Here is an 11,812-nt window from a genome sequence, read left to right as displayed (position 1 = left end):
ATATTTAAAATTAAAAAAAAGTTTGGTTTTATTAGAACATTTCGTTTATTTAGAATTATATTTATTTTTATACATTCTCAGCACAAGTTGAAAAAGGGGTTAAAGTTCTACTTAGGTGCATATTTCTTATCATAAAATCTCCCCAACAATTTAAAAGAGCATCAAGTATTGGGCCGAATCGGACATGTATAATTTCAACTTAGTCAATGTTAACCACATTGACCTGACAATTCCGATTAGACAGTACAAGCTGTCATTACCCACCAGTCCCTCTTCAGCCATACATCAAACATCATTTCTGTCACCAGTCTACCAAAGTCAACATAATACCACTGCTTTAATAATTCAGACCATTCTAGGAGGATTACCCCCCAAGCGAATTCATTTCCAACACCCAATTACATTCTCAGCCATAGAACACCTTTTGATTATGGTTAGAGATTCATATCTAATCTATCTATTCATATCTATAATTTATAGTAATCTATCTATTCATATCTCTAATCTATAGTTATCTATCTATTCATATCTCTAATGTATAGTAATCTATCTATTCATATATCTAATCTATAGTAATCTATCTATTCATATATCTAATCTATAGTAATCTATCTATTCATATATCTAATCTATAGTAATGTATCTATTCATATATCTAATCTATAGTAATGTATCTATTCATATATCTAATCTATAGTAATCTATCTATTCATATATATAATCTATAGTAATCTATCTATTCATATATCTAATCTATAGTAATTTATCTATTCATAACTCTAATCTATAGTAATCTATCTATTCATATCTCTAATCTATAGTAATCTATCTATTCATATATCTAATCTATAGTAATTTATCTATTCATATCTCTAATTTATAGTAATCTATCTATTCTTATCTCTAATCTATAGTAATCTATCTATTCATATCTCTAATCTATAGTAATCTATCTATTCATATATCTAATCTATAGTAATGTATCTATTCATAACTCTAATATATAGTAATCTATCTATTCATATATCTAATCTATAGTAATCTATCTATTCATATCTCTAATCTATAGTAATCTATCTATTCATATCTCTAATCTATAGTAATCTATCTTATCTTATATAAATAACAATAATCTTATTTAAACCTAACAAAAATCATCTAAAACGTACTTAATAAAGTCTCCCCCCACTCCCCTCTTCAATTTACAGAACAATAAGGCATCCAGGCTGTTGAGCACATATCTCTAATTGTTATTTTATTTATTTATTTAATACCAATATAGGCCTGGTGGGCCTTACATGGTTAATGCAAGAGGTACATTCTTTTTTTTACAACTGATTATGGAGTGGGGTAAATTATGATACAAAAAACACCCCCAACTATCGTATATATAATGTTATAAATAAAAAACATAAGGTAAAATAAGTAGATTAAAATAATAATTCTTAATAAGAGATTAAAATAAAATTAATAACAGAAACCATTACATTTATGGATTTAAATCAAAATAAATAATTGACATCTAATGGAAAAATTGAAAAAGAGAGATAAAGAGAAAAAAAAAAGAAATTAAGATAAAATAAAATTTAGAGCGTCAATAACAGAACTGATAAATATAGAATTTACAACACGATGTCCTGCAGCAGCCTGGGCTTCAGTCTTCAGGTTGTGGTTGGGTTTCCCAGGTTGAAGGTCACTGCTCCATTAACTGTAGCTAACTGGTAGTGGGACTTAACTTTCCAAATTCTAAAAAAAAAAAAATATTTTCGTAGAAGGTTTCTCATAGAAATAATTTAAAAATAATGTTACATAGGTGATTTTTTCGATCCGGTGCTTCCTGAAGATACAAAGAAATAGGCAGAGTATATATAAACTATGATTTCCATGTACAAACTTATATATTGCTTCACGACAATTGTTCCTTATCTGTGATATTAAATCCTTACGTACACAAAATTATGGTAGGGATAAATGAAGAATTAGAAAGGAAGGAACGTCCTAGAAATTGGAATGAAAGAGAGACCATGGGTCACAACGAATTATAAGCTCAGACGTGCTATGTGATAAACATAATAATATATTTTAGATGGACAGTTATCACCTTCGACATCTTGGTGTAATAAAAGAGAAAGTTACAACTACTTAATGTCAGATAAAGATAGCTGTCAAGTGCCGGAAGGTCAGGGACACATGTTTCATGTCTTTTATTTATTTAATACCAGATCAGCTTGGTGGGCCTTACATAGTTAATGTAAGACGTCGATTTTTTTAACAGTTGGTTATTGGGGGTGGGTCAGGTTCATAACAATGTTACGAATAAAAAACAAATTGAGACAAAATAAATAGATTAAAATAATGATTCTTAATAAAAGATAAAAGTAAAGTTAATAAGAAAAACAATGACATTTCTGGACTTAACAAAATAAATAACTGACTTATAATAAAAAAGATAATGAATTTAAGAAAAAGATGAAGAGAAAAAAGAAAAGAAATTGAGATAAAATAACATTTAGAGTGACAATAACAGAAATTATAAAAATATAATTTATAACAGGATGTCCTGCAGCAGCCTGGGCTTGGTTTTCCCAAGTTGTAGGTCACTGCTCCTTTAACTGTAGGTAACTGGAAGTGGAACTTCATGAACCTTTTTTTTATGTAATCCACTATTGTCTCTATTTGTAGTTCCCGATGCAATTGGCTGTTTCTTACAAACCAAGGAGTATCCACCTCTAATTGTTGAATGAAAAAATATTTTTCAGCAGCTTTCAGTGACTTTTGTCGTCCGCTGGAGTACAACATACAAAGAGTGTTATGTCTTCATTCATAACAAATGTCTTACATTGAACGTTTCCCTATCTAAAATTCTAAGAAACCTACATCATGACCTCAGTATTTCTTATGTTATGAACCTTTAAATTTTCTATATCTCATCGAAACTTTTCCAATTCACCAATCCCCTTATATAAATCCTACCTCTCATGTTATTTAAACTCATGCTTGATCTTTCTCGTGCAATAAAGCAGTAGTCGTCAGAACTTGTGGTTCTGGGCATGGGCATCTTCTCTGATGTTGTTCTTATTAGTTATGATTATGTTTTTTTTTTTTTTTTTTTTTTTTTGTTGTTTTTTACTGTTTTATAATATTTTCTACAAGTAAATTTGCTGTAGTTGACATAGTGATATGATACAGCATGTGGAGAATCTACCCATTGATAGAACTCTAATAACATTTCTAGAGGAGATCTCGAGGCCATCTTCTTTTCAGACGCCTAGGAGGATTATTAGGTAATGAAGGAGAAGCCAGGTTAGAATCAAGTGTATTTGGGTGGGTGGGAAGTTTATCATGGAAGAAATGGTATCTGGTTCTGGCCAAATCGGCACATATGGAGCGTTGAGGTCCTGATGGATGACTTGATTTGTAACAAAGTAAGGAGCATTAAGGATTTTGGACTGTAAGGATTGGATTCGGGAGGAATTTGAAAACTATGATTAAGCTTCATTTTTTTCAATAGCAGTGAGGTAGCGCTGAATGAGAAGTACTGGGATCTCCTGCTTCCAAGTTCGCCATTCATATTAGGAGCGAAAAAATGGTTAAGTGCCCCAAGGTTCTATGAAAGTATTTTGCGCAATTATATATTTTTTACATTTATTATTATATATTCTTCAATAATACATGAGGTTTATTCAATCAATCGTTTATACATCCATCAAGATTCTTTTGACTAATTCGAATTCAAAGACAGAAAATTATTCGTATTATTTCATAATCAAAATTTATTCTTGTCAAATGAGTGTGGAAAATCAACTTAAAAATTAAACATATCTCCATGAGGTGCTCTAACATTAATTTTCTAATGTTTTTCCAAAAGTGGATATATTGATAGGAAACTCCGTATATATATATCCATTAATTATAGATTCAAGTTATAATTATGTTTGTGTATTTAATTCAATTTCGTACATTTACCCCAATCGACTATTGTCCTTTAATTTGACATAATACTTAAAAAAAAAAAAACTTGATTTCAATGTATAATATAAAGCTTTTTCTTAATATTTTCTAATGATTTTCAGACTACGAAATTTCATATCGAGATGCACACGGCGGCATAAGTATCTTCAACGCAGAGAATGACACAACTCTCCAGTTTATCACAAATTCCACTTTCGTAAGTTATACGTTTACTGATATACTAATAAATGTCATTTTTATAGTATTACGTATATTATATAACATAACAGGACCTTTCTTAATTTTAAATAAAACAGACAAGGATGATATGAAGGTTTCCAGATTGACCAGGTTCAGAATTTGTGGGTTTGATTCCCACCTGTGTGAATCAAAATTTATTTTATAGATAAATGAATCTTAACATTAATCAGAGTCTGAACTGGAAAAAAAATCTATAAATTTAAATGTGGTGCCAAAGGTGAACTTTACAGTTTATGGCGCCCAGTAGGCTTAATGGCAGATCAAGTTGGACCAAAACAAGTATAGTCTCTCATCTGCATATGATTAATATTTCATTTATTCTAAACATAGCTTCTGGTACAGCTATTAGAGTTGCCAGAAACTGAAAAAATAAATTTTCAAATATTCAAAATATGTATACACTGCAGTTCTCGATTTTATTAAACATTTTTTTTTTTTTAATAATTACCCCAAAAAACATAAATAACGGTAATAATATAATTTTTTGTCATATGGCCCACTGTTTGACGGTCCTAATTTATAAAGGTCATAACTTTTTAAATCATGTTTTTTTTTACATGACTATTTTCTGGCAACCATGAATAATTACATTGGTTAACAAGAGAGTATGGAATCAGTAATAACATTGCCTAAATTCCAGTTCTGGTAGTTCTGCGTCTAAAAGCAGTTTATCTGGTAATATTCAAGTAATTCTATAGCATTATAGTGCGCGCTGTTCATTCCATTTGGAAATTGTCCTTCATTTCACTAATAAAAATTATTAAATTAATAGTACAACATAAAGCGCTGAAATTGCAATTTTTGTCTCATTGTGAACTGTATTCAAAATTTGTAATCATGTATAAAAGAAAAAAACAAATTTGACAAAACAGATAAGTTTTAAAAATATAACAAAAACTAAATTTTATCCTAATAAGAATAAAACATCATATTACTTTTAACATTGATGTATATATATTTTTTTTTATGAGTAATATTCATTAATATATTGTTGATAAAAAGCCCTAAGAAAAACTATCGTACACTAATTACTAATGCTTCCATGGAGTAGTATTTATAAAGCCAAATAATTTTAATAATATAACTAGTATAGAAACAGAAAAAAATTTGAAAATGACCAAAGGTAAAAGAGCCTAAAATGTATGAAAATTTTGTGTGTAAGTGTTTACATTTTTGTTTAATGTGGTGCTAAAAAAAATGTATATATACATATATATCTCAATTCCTCGATTGACAATTCATATTTTAATTTTTAGCGAATGCTCAATGCCGTAGACTTCAGAATATCTACCGATAAAAGGTTCATCGTATTCGTATCTGATTTGAAAAAACTGTACACTCACAGATCAGACGCACTCTACACCATCATGGAAAAAGATACCGCGTAAGTAGCTACATAGTTTATTTACCAATTACTTCATTGTTTTTTGTTTTTTTTACAAAACTATTTTAATGTATATATTAAAAAAAAAAGATGTAACAATTATTAGAAAAAGGAAATAAAAATTAAAATTAAATTTAAGTTAAATTTGGTTATATTTCATTATTTCCTATCTCGGAAATTTTACTAACTATTGTCATGTAAGAAAATTGGGATTATTTTTTATATGCTTTTTTGAGAGTGGTTTAGTTTATTATCAATTAAAAACAATTTTGATCCTTTTTTCCTCTCAAATTTTATTCTTTAAAATTTCTCCAACGTTTCGGCCCTCAGGCCATTCTCAAGGATACCACCTACAAAAGGTTTTTTTTTATTTTTATATAACAATTACAATATTTCCTTCAACTACACGCTGATTTCTTTGGCCATACCTAATAAGAGTATAAATAGGTGAATTTTTTTAAATATGTTAAAAAATAAAATTAAAAAGTGGGAAGTATATGTATGTTTAATAAAAAAAAATACACATAAAATAAGAATAAATTAATTATGGTTTTTAAATATATATAAAAATTGTTGTGTTATAAGCAAAATAATTAAAAATGAATGTTAATTAAATTATATTAAAAATTTAATGATAAAAAAAAATATATTGTTATATGGTAAGGTGATAACAGAGTCCTAACCTGTTGAAGGTAGGTTCTGTTTTTAAGTTGTAAATGTAAGTGAAGGAAGGAAAGTGTTTTGTAAAAAAGTTTTAAATCTAAGATATAAATTTTTAAAAAAAAGTTATGTAAGTAAGAAATCTATTTAAAAACAAAATTTTATGAAGTTATTACGATATTATTTTCAAGATTAATTTATTTTAAAGATGCGACAAGGGCAATTAGCCTGCAATTTTAAGATATAAAAAAGAAATTACATCAATATTGAAGGTAGGGTCAAAGAAATCAGTGTGTAGTTAAGGAAATAATTTAATTGTTATATAAAAATAAAAAAACTTTTTGTAGGTGGTATCCTTGAGAATGGCTTGAGGGCCGAAACGTTGGAGAAATTTTAAAGAATAAAAGTTGAGAGGAAAAAAAGGATCAAAATTGTTTTTAATTGATAATAAAATTGGGATTATTCATGATTAAAATCAGATTATATAATTAATGTCAACGCCATTTTCCAAAGGAAGTATCCAATGATGGGACAATATGAAAGATATTCATAATTCCGTTGAACCCGAAAGGTAGTGAAATCAAATTAACGATCTTAAGATATAAAATGGACTTATAAACTGCCATGTTACATATCGAACTAAAGAAACCCATAAAAAATGTTTTAAGAAAAACATTGGTGCTATTTGTACATGGTTCTTCAGTTATACGATGTAACTGTTAAACTAGAAAAAAAAGTTAAATCTATAGCACTACAACCCATGAAAGGTCTGGGGTGCATTACTTTGTATGGTAATACTGTTGCTAGACCAACGGTTGTGCAAGGAGGTAATTTGGTCAGAATCTCGTCCTACCGCTTGATTTTTACCCAATTAAGAGTACTTAATGAGGCTGGGTAGACCCTGAACTGCACTTAACTTTGGAAATTCTAATTAAAGAAAATATACTTTTATTTATGGTTTCTTATATAAATAATTTTACAATAATGTTATATTTTTTTCTCGATCCGGTGCTTTGATACAAACGACTAGGCATAGTATATATAAACTATAATTGATACGTAAAAACTTATATATTGCTTCTCGAAAATTGTTTCTTATCTGTAATATGAAATCCTTACGTACAAAATCATTGTGGGGATAAAGAAGATTTAGGAAGGAAAGTCCTTCCAGAATAGGAATGAAAGAGAGACCATGGTTCACAACAAATCATAAGCTCAGACGTGTTATGTGCCCTAACTATCGTATATATAATGTTATAAATAACATAAAATAAGGTAAAATAAATAGATTAAAATAATAGTTCTTAATAAAAGATAAAATTAAAGTCAATAATAAAAACAGTAACATTTATCGATTTAACAAAATAAATAAGTGACTTCTAATGAAAAAAAAAAAGTGTATTTAAGAAAAAGAAGAGAAAAAAAATTAAGATAAAATAAAATTTAGAGCGACAACAGGAATGATAAATATAGAATTTATAACAGGATGTCCTGCAGCAGCCTGGGCTTTAGTCTTCGGGTTGTGGTTGGGTTCCCAAGTTGAAAGTCACTGCTCCTTTAACTTTAGGTAACTAGGAATGGAACATATTCCATGTCATAATTAGGTTTTTTTAATGTTTCAGTTACTTTTATTTCATAGAATAGAGCTTTGCGGAATGTTAAATAATTTTTTATCCAAGATATATATTTTTCTATACTCTTCTCGGAATTCATTTCTGTTTTTACTGATACAATCACCAATATATATTAAATCATTACATTTATTTTATAATTAATTTGTGAAATTGATGTTAAAACTATTGAAACTTGAATTGAGAACCACTCTATATCAATATTTATTGATTTTTATGATCCTTGTGTTCCAGTACACGACATGCAATAGGACCGAAGGATACCAACTTCGAGGAAACCACTTACAGAATACAAAGGTTTCAATTCGCACCGACAGGAAATGCCTATGCTTTCATTCACCATAATGATCTCTACTATAGTAACTCCTCATTCAGCAGAAACCCCTCACGGATCACATACAGATTAAGCCCTAAAGTATCTAACGGGATACCGGATTGGCTATATCAGGGTTTGTAAGATATTTGGTAAATGTATCCTTCATTGTCTTATGTTTATTTCTGATTGAGTGTTGTTCTAAGTATTTTGGACAGTAAAGTCTGTAATTCATTAATGTGCCCCTGTTTTTGTTAAGTACATTTTTAACGCCTTTTCGATACTATAGAGTATCAAGGTTGCTTAGTTAAGTCTCCTAGGAGTTATGAAAGATTTTCATGATTTGTGGCTATGCATTGCGATGATAGTGGAACATTTTGGGCTAAAATAATCTCCTTTTTTTTTTTTAATTCTGTGAAAACTGTTACTTAAGGTGCTTCTGGCATTCTGAAAACAAATATGAGCATGTTTCACACCTATAAAAATTGCTGATCTACTTAATTTGAAGCGACTACATTTTTTGTTTACTATTCAGAGACCTAAGCTCCATGTAAAACCTACTTAATATTTTCCGAGCATAAGCCTCTTGATTAATAAAAATTGTGTTATTCATGAGCTGGTATACTTCCAGTATAAGATAAAATTTCGCTTCTGATATACTAACATGAAATGTTTCGCTCAATCTTCAAAAAAATGTCCAATTTGGACCTACTTCTTGACTCAATTTTCTGAATCATGGTAACCAACTTGATCTCCAAGTACTTAGTAAGAAAACCTTTTCTAGATTTCCTGTCAAACTTTTTCATTGTCATTGTCAAACTTAGGACCATGCACAAAGCAGTTGGTACCAAAGATTTACAAGTGATTTAATGACGCTTTCTTTCCATGCCAGAGTTTACACAGTGAAACACCGCGAACAAACAAAATTTCCTTCCTGTTGAAGGAAACGCCCACAGCTTCTCTAGTAAATTAGAAGCATGCAACATCTTGCTCGCTGATTCCACCAGGATGCGGTTCTCTTAATCTGCCGCACCATTTCGTTCTAGCAAGTTTCCATTTAGCTCTACGATTTTTGTGTTTTTAATCGAAGTAGTTAAGTTTTTTGTGCAGGTTTGCACAAATGTGGTAAGTACTTAGCGAATTAATTTTGATTCAAACGAGGTTAGTCAAGCTTTCCGTGTAGGTGAATATTAATATTTTAAATTAACACAATTAAGTTGATTTTTTACTGTACTAAAATCCGGTATTTAATGATAAGTATATGAGTGGAAGTAAAGCAGCCATAAATAAGACTAAATCGTACTCTATTGAAAATTAAAAATTCACAGTGTTAGAAATTGATGTACTTGAAGAAGTAGACTATAAGAGGTAATTCATGATTTTGCAAATGAAAAATTGCCAGCTTTTTTTTAAACATTTTTTTTCAATGATCGATACTTTTCAAATACTTAACTAAAATGATTTTCATTATTGTGCTTTATATTTATGTTTAAAATCCTTGATGCTCCTTATTACGTCACAAATAAACTCATTCACAAAGACCTTAACATCCCATTCGTTGCAGATTTGACCCAAGATATGCGTCTTTTCATTCCAAACTCCTTAACCATCCTGACCCATTAATTCTTAATCTTTCATCCTTAACAATCCCTGATAATCCTCCGAGGCGTCTGAAAAGAAGATGGCCACGGGACCTTCTAATTTAAATTAATGTTTGAAGTACCACCAATAGGTGGTTCCTTCCCAAGATTTTCAAGTGTATATGAAACATACTATATATTTAACTATTGTATTATATTGTACAGTTGTAAATTACATTAAATAAATAATTAAAATATATTTATGTTTACAACCCGTTTGAAAAATAAATTCTCTAGCCAGGAGGGCCCCAATATCTTACGGCCCCATGATACCCTCCCCTTTAATTAAAGTCAACTTCGATTATATTAACTAAAGGGTAATTCTTAAAAGTAGTTGTGTCAGGTCCTTCCTCAGCAACAGGTCTTTGTTCCACGTGAATCGACTCATCGCTCTTTTAAATCATTTCTGAAATTTTTTTTAAATGAAAAAATTGCATGACTTATTCAGTATTTATTTGAAATACTAAGATGTTTTATTTTTTTTTATTTTCAGAAGAGATTTTCAAAGATGATGTAGCCTTTTGGTTCTCCCCTGACTCCTCACACTTAGCCTACGCCTCCTTCGATGACACTCTAGTCAGTGAAGTGTCTATACCCACATATGGTTCTCAAGCTCAAGAGGGTGTGGTAAACATCCCGTATCCAAAGGTAGTTAATTTTGTGAAATGATAATAGCTCTCTCATTGCACACAATATATCTTTGAATATTGAACTATACAATAAAAATCTTAAATAATTTTAAGTCGAATATTCTCAAGAGATGCAAAGAAAAAGTTAAGTGCCAACTAATTTATTAAGTTTTTTTACGTACAAAATATCTAGCTTTTAAATTTATCCTAAATGAGACTATTATCAACTATTTCTTCTATCAACCCGGGTAGTTCTTCCTTAATTGCGTTAAACTATCAAGACAACGTTTTCCAGGACCAGGGCTGTATATGATCAGTATCAGTATTTATGTACGGGTTTTAAAGATAAAGCAGATGCCAGTAGGAACTAAGAGATAGCCACAAGGCAACAGTCTCATAAATCTATCTTTGGGCTAAAACACTTCTAATGATGAAACTCCATATAATCTAAAATAATGAAATTTAATTAATAACAGAAAATGACCAGTGAATTGATATAATGTATATATTATTGTGTTTCACTACTTTCGACTTGTATGTTTCAAAACGATTCACTCAGAATAATATTGTGCAATATGAAAAACTGAACTGTATTTAACACCTCGATATGTCTCCTTCCGTGTAATATTTTTTAGTACTGACCTTATAGTACAAGAGCCGGGAAGAAAAAAGGCAGTTATCTCACCCCAATTTTTGATTACTTCAATAAAAACTATGTATAATTACTAGTAAAAATTGATGAGTCTGCCAAGTATAGGTAGGGGGATTAAAAAATAGAGGCTGTTTCAAAACCTTAAAAAAAACATTGATATTTCATTCGGAGCTCTATATCTTAAAAACTACAAATAACACTAGAAAATTTAAGAGAACGTTATTTAAATAAGAGTAAATTTGCTGAAATATAAGCCCTAAAAGAGTTATTTACGTCCAATAGTTCTCGAGATATAGCTTTTTAAAAAGCAAAATTTCTTTAAAATCTACTGAAAGATTAGTAGTTAGTTAATTTACTTTGAGAAATCTATATCTCAGAAACTATGTGACTAACAGATGCCTGTTAGCACTCAAATTAAAGCTAGTTTAATGGAATATAAAAAAGTTTATGACCTTTACCTTCGTAGGAATAGGAGTTTTCATGATATTTGCTAAAATAAATTGATTTACAGTTGTTCGGACAATAAATTTGATTTATGAAAAACATTTCAGAAACCATTAGATGTACTGATGTATGGCAGCGCTAAAATTACAGCTAGTTAAATTCACTACAAAATAGTTAATTATGTTTATCTTTGTAGGGGTAGTAGTTTTTTTGATATTTGCTAAAATAAATTGATTTACAGTTGTTC

General features: G+C 29.4%; 1 protein-coding gene across 1 annotated transcript in view; it reads left to right on the top strand.

The window, feature by feature from the left end:
* The window catches only part of LOC106683925 (inactive dipeptidyl peptidase 10), a gene marked incomplete at its 5' end in the record, with an annotated part of 79,438 nt that overhangs the window by 22,441 nt on the left and 45,185 nt on the right, over positions 1–11,812 (top strand). The window contains 4 exon segments of the mRNA XM_067053083.1: positions 4,074–4,168; positions 5,469–5,596; positions 8,122–8,336; positions 10,334–10,488. Of these exon segments, the coding sequence (XP_066909184.1) occupies positions 4,074–4,168; positions 5,469–5,596; positions 8,122–8,336; positions 10,334–10,488 (593 nt within the window).

Source organism: Halyomorpha halys, unplaced genomic scaffold (assembly GCF_000696795.3).
Source record: "Halyomorpha halys isolate HHAL.00 unplaced genomic scaffold, Hhal_1.1 Scaffold529.1, whole genome shotgun sequence".
Taxonomy (NCBI): Eukaryota; Metazoa; Arthropoda; class Insecta; order Hemiptera; family Pentatomidae; genus Halyomorpha; species Halyomorpha halys.
The sequence above is the reverse complement of the archived record's forward strand: the minus strand, read 5'-3'. Positions and strand labels throughout refer to the sequence as shown.